The sequence below is a fragment of the Anabrus simplex genome, chromosome 1 (assembly GCF_040414725.1).
Source record: "Anabrus simplex isolate iqAnaSimp1 chromosome 1, ASM4041472v1, whole genome shotgun sequence".
Taxonomy (NCBI): Eukaryota; Metazoa; Arthropoda; class Insecta; order Orthoptera; family Tettigoniidae; genus Anabrus; species Anabrus simplex.
The window spans coordinates 1,147,320,032-1,147,333,647 of NC_090265.1; the positions used below are offsets into that span (position 1 = coordinate 1,147,320,032).

At 36.7% G+C, this 13,616-nt stretch overlaps 1 protein-coding gene across 1 annotated transcript in view; it reads left to right on the top strand.

Annotated features, from left to right (window-relative positions):
* cac (cacophony) overlaps positions 1-13,616 on the top strand; it is a 778,098-nt gene that overhangs the window by 495,440 nt on the left and 269,042 nt on the right. The window contains 1 exon segment of the mRNA XM_068225468.1: positions 8,390-8,500. Coding sequence (XP_068081569.1) covers positions 8,390-8,500 — 111 coding nt within the window.

Below are 13,616 nucleotides of genomic sequence, written 5' to 3' on the forward strand. Positions count from 1 at the left end.
TCAAAAGAGTTCTCGGCATTACAGTCAGGATTTAAAGACAATATCTCTAATGGGTTTACCACAATGAACATAAATCACATAATTTCATAGAAGTAATTTGTGACTAATTGTAATAAGAATCAACTGCTTTATCATAGAAGTTGGCAGTTATGACAATTATACACTCAGTATGGCATAGCAATTATCAATCTTATTTTTGGAAGTTTACCAAATTGTTTAATAGTGTTTGATTGAACTGCCATATAAAGCAGTATAGTAGCAATCTATAAGATTAGAAGAAACAAAATTACTAACATTTTACCAAAGAAAATACTTGTCTTGTAATAATTTTTTCTTTTCAAATTACAAGGGCAAATCAAAAAGTAAGTTACACTAGCTCGCTGCGAGAGCACACTGTGTGTCATGACCATGGCCAGTACGGGCAAGCTACAGTAACTGATGACATGTCAGATAGGAAGGCTGGTGTGGTATCCTGTCATGCTGTGTGTGCAGAGCGGGCTTGGCTCAGTGGCGTGTCAACTGGATGTTCACTCCAAATTGAAGGTGCATGCAACCATCAGATTTCTATAGGCTAAATGGCTCAATTGCACAGACATTCATTATGAAATCACTGCTGTATATGGTGAGCGTGCAATTTCTCTTCCAGGTATTATAAAGTGGTGTAAGCAATTTGACGCCAGACACACTGATCTCATGGTCGAATATAGCGAACGCAGGTCGGCAACGTCTGGTAGCATTGCAAATGTTGACTGTGTAGATGGGATCATTAGAGAGAATCGCTGCATAACACTCCAGGAAATTGCCAGCATGTTGAACATTTCATATGGCAGTGTGTTCTCCATTGTTCACCAGCACCTTGGATTTCATAAACTATGTCAAAGATGGGTCCCACGTCTGCTCACCAATGTTCACAAGGGACAACGTTTCCAAACGTCACTGTCATTTTTGCAATGGTATTCTGTGGAGGGTAACAAATTTCTGTGGTGAATCATCACAGAGGATGAAACAAGGGTTCACAACTTCACCCCTGAAACAAAGAGAAAATCGATGGAATGGGTGCACACTACATCACCGCCACGAAAGAAGGCCAAGGTCCAATCTTCAGCAGGAAAGGTAATGGTGATAGTGTTCTTTGACATTGCCGAAAGGCATGACAATCAACTCGGCTTTGTATTGTCAAGCATTTAATTGGTTGCATAAGGCAATTAGAGAAAAGCGGCGGGGAAAATTGAACACCAGTGTGATTTTGTTGCCTGATAATGCAGCACCTCACACAGCCCACCAAACATCCGAACTGCTGCAGCAATTCAAGTGGAGGTATGGCAACATCCTTACAGTCCAGACTTAGCACCATACAATTATCATGTGTTCAGTAAGCTAAAATGGGATCTCGGTGGACTACAATTCTGAAGTGCTGAGAAAGTGAAAGCAGCTGTCCCTAGGTGGTTACATAGCGCTGGAGGTGATTTCTTCGCATCCGGAATCGACCGTTCCAAGAAATATTTACAGTCTCTTGGGGACTATGCGCAGAAGTGAACTTGCATTGTATGTTGTAATAGCCATGTTGCCTGTGTGTAGGTTGTTTCATAAATGGCCATAACTTGGAAGTGTAACTTACTTTTTGATTCGCCCTCGCACTGTGTGAGTATGAAACAAGTCAAATCAGTGAGAATAATTTTAGACATCTGAGTTAAATTCTTCAGGAAACACTAATGAAGACGTCATGGATAAGTCATTAAGATTTTCCTGATGTTGAAAATGAAGACTACCAACCTATGGCTAATCAATATGACATAATTATTTTAATATGTTGGTTGTTAATATGTGGTTAGACACCAACGATTCAGCATCTATAAATAATTCAATGGTGTAAATCACCACATAATTTGAACAACTGTTTCTGGGTGAACTACTTTAGCGAAGAGAAAACTGAGTCCTGTCCCTTATGTGGTTATTATTATTATTATTATTATTATTATTATTATTATTATTATTATTATTATTATTATTATTATTATTATTATTATTATTATCATCGGTGTTGTTGTTGTTGTTGTAGATGATTAACATACATACAGCAATGATTCTGGAAACGCATTACATAAATTTTGACCAGAACCTGACCATATTCAATACATTTCTGAGGCCAGATCGCAATAACATTATTTGATATTGTCATCTTAAACAGCCCCATCTTGGCATGTTCATCTTGGACTTGCCCACTCTTGACCTCAGTCTGTTCAAAGACTTCCATACCGACCATCTCTCATCATGGCCAGGTGGTAAAACAACAGCTACTTTTTTCTAACAAAAGGGGGAGGTTCATTGCTATCCACAGCTGAAGCCTGGCCTTTCTTCAATTGAGATTGTAAGTTCCTTTGATGTTCCTAAGAAGCTCTTCCTGGACTTTGTTTTTGCACAGGGGTTCATATCCCTATAATGGGTGTGTACTTTCATGTTCCACATTCATACTTCCCCTGTTCACTGTTATTCTTGTTGGAGAAAGGGTTGTGCTATTCCTGCTAGAGCATAAAGCCATTCAACAGGAGTTGATTTTAGACACTCTGCTATCAATTTGCAAGTGCCATCAAGAGCTACATCCATCTACTTGGTAGGAGGATTAATAAGGGAAATATCATTAATAGACGGTTTTTCAGTAAAAGTCCCACCGAACTTAACTCAAAAGGTGGTGCATGTAAAGTGTATTCTTATAACTTGAAAACTACTGGAGATACTTCAGCCAAATTTCATATTTAGCATCCACCTGTCCAAAGGTAGATTTTTAGGTCCATACTATGTCAATTATGTCAGACATAACAGGCATACTCTGCAGTAGAATAGCACAGTGCTAATGCTAAAGTTTGGATAATTTGAATACCCCACTGTGATTCAACTTGTTTTTGCAACAGATTGTTCCTGATAGAAACTTTCAACATGCAGTTCATAAAGTGCTTGTGAGAATGTGAATGTAAGAAATTAGTCAAGTGTCCTTGGTGTTTTGGATTGTCACAGTGCTCTAGTTCAACACCCGACCACCCTATCTTTAACTTTCAGCAGGCTTTCCTATTTCTGAGATGAAAGCCGCATACTTGTCTCTTGGAGAGACTAAGCTGGTGTGGACTGTTGCAACTTGACAGACCTTTAAGGGCATTAGTCAGAATGTTCTCCATTGTTCCAGTGAGGTCAAAACGAGATCATCGGCATATGGATGTCTTTCCCGTTCAAGAGTAGGTGATGTGCAATCTGGTTGACAGTGATATTATAATGTTAATTGGCCTTGGTTGAGTGATTATTTAGGTGCCTTAGAAATCTGCATGCTTTATGACTGTCTCACATCATATCTTGGTCTTCTGTAGTTCTCATCCAGTGACCCCTTTTGGACTCTGTTATAGATGAAGTAAGTTGTTTTCCATCTTTTACCATCACTTCACCCTAAGGATTTTCTTTGAATAAGTTTCTATTTCTGTAAATAGGGCAGTTACATCTGAGGTGAGATTGGGAATGAGGAATGGACATTCTATAGCATTTCTTTACAAACTTGTTAAAGGTGTCATCTTCTCCTATCTATATGAATAAAATCGTAATGACCGTATGTTTGTACATTGACTATTTTGGCAAAATTTTCATTCATTTACCTGTTTCAGGTGTAATAATGACCATCTACATATTTTTTAGCTTTGGTGTCTGTTCGTTTGTTTGTTTGTCTGAGTTCTTATAACTTGAAAACTACTTCATATTTAGAATCCACCTCTCCTTGAGTAGGTTTTAGGGCCAATATTGTTTCTAAACCCCTGAATTGACCGGGGGTTTATACAAAAAAACAAAACATGATTTTGCACTCCCACAAAATATACACAACCAAACCTAATGGAAATCAATTTCTAAACCTTTTTCTCATGTGCGTCATTTTGATACAAGGATTAATAAGGGAGATATCATTAACGGAACGTTTTCCAGTACAAGTCCCACCGGACTTGAGCGGCTGCATGTAAAGCCTATTTCTTATAAGTTGAAAACTACAGGAGATATTTTCAACCAAAATTCATATTTAGCATCCACGTGTACAGAGGTAGGTTTTTAGGTCCATACTATATTAAATTCCTGGAATGGACTGGGGGTTTATAGGGAACCGAAACAGTGATTTTACTCTCCCACAAAATTTACAAGACCAACCTGACTGGAAATCAACCAACTTTGATGGAAATCAATTTCTAAAACTTTTTTTTCATGTGCATTTTTTCGATAGATATCATTGACAGACGGTTTTGCAGGCTAAGTCCAGCAGACATAGCCCAAAAAGTGTTGAACATATAAATAAAATTTTAACGACCGTGTGTTTGTGCATTGACTATTTTGGCAACTTTTAAATTCAGTCATCCATTTCAAGTGTAATAATGACCAACTGCATATATTTTAGCTTTGGTGTCTTTTTGTCTGTTTCTCTGTTTGTTTGTCTGAGTTCTTATAACTTGATAACTACGGATATATTTCTACCAAACTTCATATTTAGAATCCACCTGTCCTGGGCTTGGTTTTAGGGCAATATTGTTTCTAAATCATGATTTTGCACTCCCATAAAATATACACAACCTAACTTAATGAAAATCTACCTGCCTTAATGGAAATCAATTTCTGAACATTTTTTCCCATGTGCATCATTTTGATACTAGGATTAATAAGGGAGATATCATCAACGAATCATTTTCCAGTACAAGTTCCACCAGACTTAACTCAAGAGCGGGTGCGTGCAAAGCCAATTTCTTATCAGCTTAAAACTACTGGAGATATTTCAACCAAACTTCATATTTATCATCCACATGTACAAAGATAGGTTTTAAGGTCCATATCATGTCTAATTCCTGGAAGGGACTGGGATTTTATAAGGAACCAAAACAGTGATTTTACTCTCCCACAATATATACAATACCAACCTGACTGGAAATTGACCAACCTTGATGGAAATCCATTTCTAAAACGTTTTTCTCTTGTGCTTCTTTTGATAGGAGGATTCATTCTTATAACTTGAAAACTACTGGAGATATTTCAACCAAACTTCAGATTTAGTATCCACCTGGTCAAAGGTAGGATTTTAGGTCCATACCATGCCAATTCCCGAAATGGACTGGGGGTTTATAGGGAACTGAAAGAGTGATTTTACTCTCCCACAATATATACAAGACCAACCTGACTGGAAATCGACAAACCTTGATGGAAATCCATTTCTGATACTTTTTTCTTATGTGCATTCTTTCTATAGGAGGATTAATAAGGGAGATATCATGAATGGTCAGTTTTGCAGGCAAAGTCCAGCGGACTTAGCCCAAAAGGTGTCGTACGTGGAGCAGGTTCCTTATCTTTGTAAATAAAATTGTAATGACCGTGTGTCTGTATATTGACTGTTTTGGCAAAATGTTCATACAGTTATCCATTTCAGGTGTAAAATTGACCATCTGCATGTTTGTTAGCTTTAATGTCCTGAAAGTCCTCATTTTTACCCCCCCCCCCCCCCACTTCCAAAGCAAGATTGTGGCACAGTCTGCCAGACGAGCTAGAAAATTGAAATTTGGCAAAATATATAAGTCTTAGCATGTAAAAGATGGAAAGCTTCGAAGATCTTTATATATTTCACATTTAACCCCCAAAATATATCAAAATATTGAGGCAGTTTTAATGTCGGTGCATACCTTCATTTCAAGGTATTTCGTGGCTAAATGGTAAGTCGTATTGCAAAGGGGATGGCATATTCTCGGTTCAATTTGGAATGATCTACAACTTTGGTCCTATGACGTTTTAATTCTTGATTTTCTACTTTAAGAGCCTCATTGTCCTTTTATAGAACGTTTATAATTTCTAATGCACTCTTGACTTCTTCCAGTCAAATTGAGAAGAGAATTATTCTTTACAATGGTAGTCCCTCCTTACTAATGACAGTAACACAGGAGTTGGAGAAGGATCCCATTCCAACTGCCAGTCAAAGTCGATGTGGAGAGTAATGATTACAATAGCAGATGTCCTATAGATGAGAGTCACTACCAGTTCGTAATATATTAATTATAATGGCAGACACACCATTTCTACATTGTTACAAATCGACTTCAATGTAGATATGTATAGATCGACATATGAAGTATATGTATGTTTCTCTTCTTCTTCTTTTTTGACCACATAGGATCACTTTAGTCAGTCCATCGTTCAGGTCTCTTTGAAGGGATTGTTCGGGCTTTGCGATCCTCCCAGTACTTCTTCAGGCGCTCCGATCTTCGTGCCCTTTCCTCAGTTGAAAATATGTGTGTTGTTGGTTTGTTTTGTGTAAGGGTAAAGCGGAGGTTTGTATTCTTGAATTTTGTATTCAATTTTATCTTATTTGTGGTGTCTTCTGTTGTAAGGCCTATTTCCTTCAGATCCTCTCTTACTTCTCTGATCCATTTACATCCTGTTGTGGTATTTTTTGAGATGAGATTGTATAGTACTAGTTGTTTCAGAAGTCTCGAATCCTGCATCCTCATGATATGTCCAAAGAATCCCAGTCTCCTCTTACGCATAGTATCTGTAATGGGTTCTAGCTCTTTGTACATGACTTTGTTAGGTATTAACCACCACTGTCCATCTTTCTGGTATTTTTTGTTGATGCAAGTTCTTCCAATCCTCCTTTCAATTTTCTGAAGTCTGTCAGTCTTTGATTGTTTATTCAGGTAAAAAAGTGTTTCTGCTGTATATGTAGCTTCCGGTTTTATAACTGTGTTGTAGACACTGCTATGGTTATTCAAATCACCGATCACTATCTGCAAATGCTGATTGTGGAAATTGGATGGTTTCATGATGGAAAATTCAGCACGAGGTGGTTTATGTAGGGATATAATGGTGCAGTTAGCTTTTTCTCCAGTCATTCATTCATTTCCGTGTCCGGTCAGTATTTCCAAAAAAACTGCAGCTGTGATGGCCCTGTTGTTTCCTCTAAAAACATCTTGTGATGTGCATGGGTTGTCCAGGAGGGGACAGATAAGTAGATGGCTTGGGTTTTGTTCAGCACCACATTAACACAAGGTGTCTGTGTTTGCTGCGTTTTCCTCCATGAAAGTTGTAGATATGACTTAGATGTCCGGATGGACGAAGATAACACTTCCATACTTATGTTGGGGTGTTTCAATAATAAGAAGCATTGTATTTATTTTTGGTCTAAGTATTTCACTGCTTCTGTATGTCTCCTGGAATGGAACCCAATAGGAAAGAGGAAGCGTGGAAGACCTAGGAACATATTTGCAGGCAAACAGTTAGAAGATAACTGATTGGAATTGGGAAAACATGGGATGACATAAAAGACCTAGCTGCAGAACATACTGAATGGAGAGCTTTTCTGGATGCCCTTTGCTCCACAGGAGGAAATGGAAAATAGATCAGATGTGTGTTCTGTATTCACAGCATCTGATTTTAATGCTGTACTGACTGCTTAGGTCTTGTAGTAAGTAGGCAGTTGTTCTTTGGCTGGTGATAAAACATACATAACATACATAATTGTTAACTGTGGCCCTGAAATGGACTATAGTGAGGAAAATGTTGCAATCTTTGGGGAGGCGTCTTTCATGTTTCCCAGATATAATGTTTACAGTATGCTGATCTTCTGGTTTGAGCTAGAAGAAACTTGTTCATTTCATCAGCCTGACCATGTCATAACTTTGTCATTATGAAAGTCATGATGCTAATATTACCATTTCTTAAGCTTGGCAGACTGAGTTAATGAGGAAAGAATTTCCCTGGTCTACCTCTTTAGTGACATGTAGGCTTTGTATGACAGTTGAATATGGTTTCATTACAGATTTGACCAAACTATAGGCTAAAAATTTAAAAAAGGGATAAAATAGTACACTTATTAACCACTCTAACCCTCACAGAGGTATAGAAAGCCCAAATAATATCTGTTAAATTATGAGCTTGAAACGTAAGCATCCTTCTGTCCTTTTCTTTTATTGTTTGATTGAAAATTATTTGATTTCCATAGGAAACCTGAAATATTTGTCCTGAATGAGTAAATTTATAATACCAATATAGTTGGTCCGTTATTGGACATTATAAATTTTCCACCTTAGCACACTGGGGCCGTAATGCTGGCAACCAGGAATGAGTTAGCTGGAAAATTTATAATGTCCAATAATGAACCAACTATATTGGTATAATTTTGAAAATTATTTGTCTGCCAGCTTCCAAATCATGGACACCAACTCCATCATAATGAGTAGATCGATCATCATTATCCAAAGTAAAGATATATTTTTCAAAAAACTATTTTGCATTATTTCTTTATGATAATTGAACACTGGGGATATTCTATGCAGATGTAGATACAGTAGTTGTTTTGACTTGATGCTAATGTGTGTGTATTTTGTGTGTCTAGTACCATGAAGCGCCAGAAATGCTTGATGATATCCTCCACATGATGAACGCGCTCTTCACCTTGTTCTTCCTCATTGAATGTATCCTGAAAATGATAGCATTTGGATGCAAGGTGATAATTTTATCACACACCTCCTTATATCCAAGAATGGCTTGATAGTCATTGTGTGGTTGTAGCACTGATGAAAGATACTATTACAGGGGTTGCTTTTACATTTGACTAACAGAGTTTATAATTTGAGCTGAAGTGTAGTCTTAGCAGATTATGAAACCATTTTCTAATCTGTACCTATAATGAATACTCCATTTAGTAATAGAAATTCAAAATACTATAACAGGAAAGGAAGAAGTCTTTAGTAGGTCAGCGACTTTTGAAGGCGTGTAGTAAACAACTACAGACATATTTCAATAATCAGGTCTCAAAAGTTGGGTCAAGAGGAGTTTGAATGACCAATTCTCATTAAGATGGAAGTTGTATGCTTAATAGCTGACAGTTTTTATGAAATTCCTTAAATTCCGTAAAAAAATAAGGAGCAACATTTCAATAGAAATGTTATGTGGTGATGAAGCCTTATGTAGAATGATACGAACATGGAAAGACCATTAAGAGTACAGTGGAACAAGAATCACTTCCCACTATGGGTAAAAATGTTGTAATATTTTATAGTGGTGATAGTGGTAGGTTATAGTGAGGGGAAAAGCAACATGATTATCAGCATCTCATAAAGCAAGTATTAACTAAAGGAAAAAAGAAGTAGAGTTCCAGAGGTTCAGCTCCGTGAAGATTCAAGGTAATTTAAAAGAATGAAGGCCTCATACATCGGAGACTGCTTTTCATTGCATCTTCAGAACTTCACTCTCCATTGTCATTTATCTCGATAACATTGTTCATCTGTGATTATTTGTGATTTATACAAAATCATCAAGGAGTTTTCTGGAAAACTGCAACAAACACCAGAGGAAAATATTCAAGAACAGGTATTGGCAGATGTAAATGACCTATATGAGACAGTGTGGGAGTATGTTGGTACAAATATTTTAATGAAGGAGAGACTGTCTCCGCAGACGGTTGCAACCCTAGATTAAGAGTATCTAAGGGGAAGGTGAAAAACACGCGAGGGCTGGGTTTTTTTCAACTTCAAATGGGCTATAGGAAAAAACACATTGACATAACAAAATAATTTTATCACTCAATGTTTTGTAGTTTCATACTTAATTTTCCATATAATCACCAAAACGATTTAGGCATTTGTTGTATCCTGACACCAGCTATCCGATGCCCTCTGCAAAGAAGTCTGCAGCCAGTGAGGTAATGTGCATCTGGACAGCCTCCCTAAGTTCTTTGTTTGTACACCACAAATGGAGGTTTACAATCAATTAAACTTTCTATAACAATCCCAGACATTTCAAGGTCTTCTCTGTACACAATTGAGACTCAACCTCTAGGATACCAGAAACTTTGTTCACGTTGAGTCTTAACAATATTGACTGACAATCACAAAACTCGGCGAATGGCATCAGCCGCAATGTTTCTCATGCATTACCATAGTGATGGGAGAAGAGTTTTTAAACTCTATCACTACTAGTGATAAAACTGGAGTCCTCTATGACACTCCAGAAATCAAAGAACAGTCTAAGCAGTGGATGCATTGTTCTTCTCCAAACAAGTCACAAATTTTAAACTGTCACTGAGCAACAAGAAAACAATGGTTGCCATTTTTTGGGACCATAAAGGTGTCTTATTGTTAGACTTTATCAAATACAATAGAGACAATACGCGATACTTCCGGATTTAGCCTTGTTAAAATGGAAGACAAGTCGCAAGTGGTGCTCCTAGTGGCTTGACCTGAAAATTCGTGCTAAATTCAAATATCAATGGAAATATATATATATGGAAATGCATAAATAAATTATGTCTAGAAAGAAAGTGTTAAGATATTAACTTCAAAGTTGCTAAAGCAGTTCTGGATAAATGATTGAAGAATTATTTAACAGGTTATTATTTAAAGACTGAAATTAGACATATATTCAAGATGTGAAATGGACTGCTGTGAAAGGGCTTTATCTTTCATTTATGCATTACTTTTTTAGCTTTAGAATTCCTGCCTGAACTTTCATGGCTAGATTTTTCTTTTTTCACATTTAAAAGCATTGTATTATTATATTAAAATACTTGTCAACAAAAATATCGGCACATTCCTTACACACATGATTCAATGAATTTACATTTAAGAGCTGTACAATTTTCCTTTTAACATTCAAACTTTCCCTATAAGCAATATTTGCCATAATGCCACTACATTAGGGTGAAGCAAATTTGCATCATCATACTGTTTCAACAAAATATGTACATTTCTTAAATCACCCATATTTTCTTCAGTGCTTGACAGCGCATTACGGCATTCCAAATGGGGTAACTTGGAACACAACCAGCCACACTCATATGAATATGTATTTTCCTGAATTAAATCAAACCCACAGATCACACCTACAACAACACATCGGTATTGAAGGTTAACTGTTGCACTATACAATAAAATATGCGTATTATATTTTAAGCCAGTTAAAATATGGGTCGAGGAGATCAGAAGATTATGAAGTACTATAAAAATCTCTTTGTCACTGGAAGAATATGTATGCAAACACAATATTATTTACATTTTCTTGTCACGAGGGAAACAGAAGAAAAACCGCGCATTCTTCTTTACTTCATATTTACTGCAGCCAAACACAGCACATACCTTTCCCCTCTTGTTGAGAGGAGATATCAAGGAATGACACAAGCTACTATTTAATTATGTCAACTCACTGAAAATACATAAATAACACCAAAAACTTCACACACAAATACACGTGCTCTTATGACAGGTCAATCTGCTAGAGCGAGCTCTAATAACTGTCCCTCGATATCTCGCAGAGTATGAACATTAAAACAAGAATAATAGTTAACAGCACCTTTCCAATACTTATCTTTCCTATATTTAGGAAATAAATATTACAACAGGCGTTGTAAGATGGGACATGTTTCGCTTAACAGTCGTAAGCATCATCAGCCGAAAATAAATCTTAGCCTAAAGGTAGGTCAGGCCCTGAACCTAGTGTCCTTAACATATATGGCACCCTAAGAATCAACATTTATATTTATAAAATGAAAATAGGCTTAAAACTAGTGTGAAAAAACATGGAATGTTACAACATGTTTACGAAAAAACATGTTTACAAAAAAACATGTTGTAACATTCCATGTTTTTTCACACTAGTTTTAAGCCTATTTTCATTTTATAAATATAAATGTTGATTCTTAGGGTGCCATATATGTTAAGGACACTAGGTTCAGGGCCTGACCTAACTTTAGGCTAAGATTTATTTTCGGCTGATGATGCTTACGACTGTTAAGCGAAACATGTCCCATCTTATAACACCTGTTGTAATGTTTATTTCCTAAATATAGGAAAGATAAGTATTAGAAAGGTGCTGTTAACTATTATTCTTGTTTTAATGTTCATATCTGATGTCCAATACGGTCTGCAATGAGATTTATTACTTGTAATCTCGCAGAGTGTCGCGTATTGTCCTTACTGTATTTGACTTTATGAAGCAGGAGGCTGTCTAGACACACATTACCTCACTGGCGACAGACTTTTCTGCAGAGGGAATTGGAAAGCTGGCGTCACGATATGACAAATAATGCCTAAATCGTTATGGAAATTATGTGGAAAAATAAGTGTGAAACTACAAAATTTTCAGTGATAAAATCATTTTGATATGTCAATGTGTATTTCTCTACAGCCCATTGGAGGTTGAAAAAAAAAAATCTGTGAGACACTGATGCATTTCCCCTTATATTACTTTGTTCCACTAAATCAACATTGCTTTATGGAAAGTGGTGACTTGGTTCCATGACACTTCCCATTATTTTCTTCTTTATTTTCAAATTTAGGATATATTCATACAAAATGTGGAGAATATTTTAATTTTCTGTCTCAGTAAGAAAATAAGTTAAAACAACAAAAGTTTTCAGGAAACTTTGCTAAATGCAAAATAGTGATAGACTGAATTGAAATGTTGATAGGAATTCTGTTATTTACTTATTTATTAACTATGAATGCTCAAAATATATCCTCATGAATGGTCTTCATTGCATCCAAATAATAGGATGCGTACTTTGCAAAGTTGCAGGTCGTTTGGGTTAGTTTCACTATAGGCATTGCAAAATTCTCATGCAGATGAATATTGTTTGACTACGGAAATTATATCTAAATAGTTTAATTATTTTAAATCATGATTGGAGATTATCTAAAGTTCCTTAATTTGAGTATATTTATTTATTCATTAATTTGTTTGTTTGTTTGTTTATTTACACCTTGCAGGATTCCCAGATACAGAATAATAATAATCATTACCGTATCTCAAACTTCCTTTATAGACTTTCATGACTGAAGTTGGTGCTATTGTACTAAAACCATAGTTACGTCTTTTAAAGGGTATTATTGTAACTTTTATGAAGGTAATCCCAAAAATAAGGTCTCCTATTTTTTTTAATAAATACATAAACCTGTTTATTTCTACAATGGTTTATATCATTTTACAGCTTGAACAATTAGGTATTTTTCTACATAATCACTATTTCGGTCAATGCATTTTTGTATGCCCATGTCATACAGCTCACCGCCATGCTGTTCAAGAAGTTGTGAGCCTCATCTTCCACCTCGTCGTCGGTGCTGAATCGCTTTCCAGCCAAATGTTCTTTCAACTTAGGGAACAAGTGATAGTCACTGGGTGCCAAGTCAGGACTATAGGGTGGGTGGGTGGGTGATGATGTTCCACTCAAACTGTTGCAAGAGAGGAACTGTTTGCCAGGCGACGTGCGGGTGAGCATTGTCATGGAGAATGTTTACGCCCTTGGTCAACATTCCTCATCTCCGGTTCTGAATTGCCTGTCTGAGTTTTTTCAGGGTCTCACAGTACCTGTTAGTGTTAATTGTGGTCCCAGCGGGCATAAAGTCGACCAACAATACCCCTTTTCGATCCCAAAACACACTTGCCATGACTTTACCGGCAGACTGTGTTTGCTTGAATTTCCGTGGCTTTGGCGAAGAGGGATGCCACCACTGGCGTGATTGTTGCTTGGTCTCAGGTGTAAAGTGGAATGCCCGGGTTTCAAAATGTTGTCCTGTTCGGCTACAAAGCGTTGAAGAAATGCGCGGGAAGAATCAACTCGTTGCCAC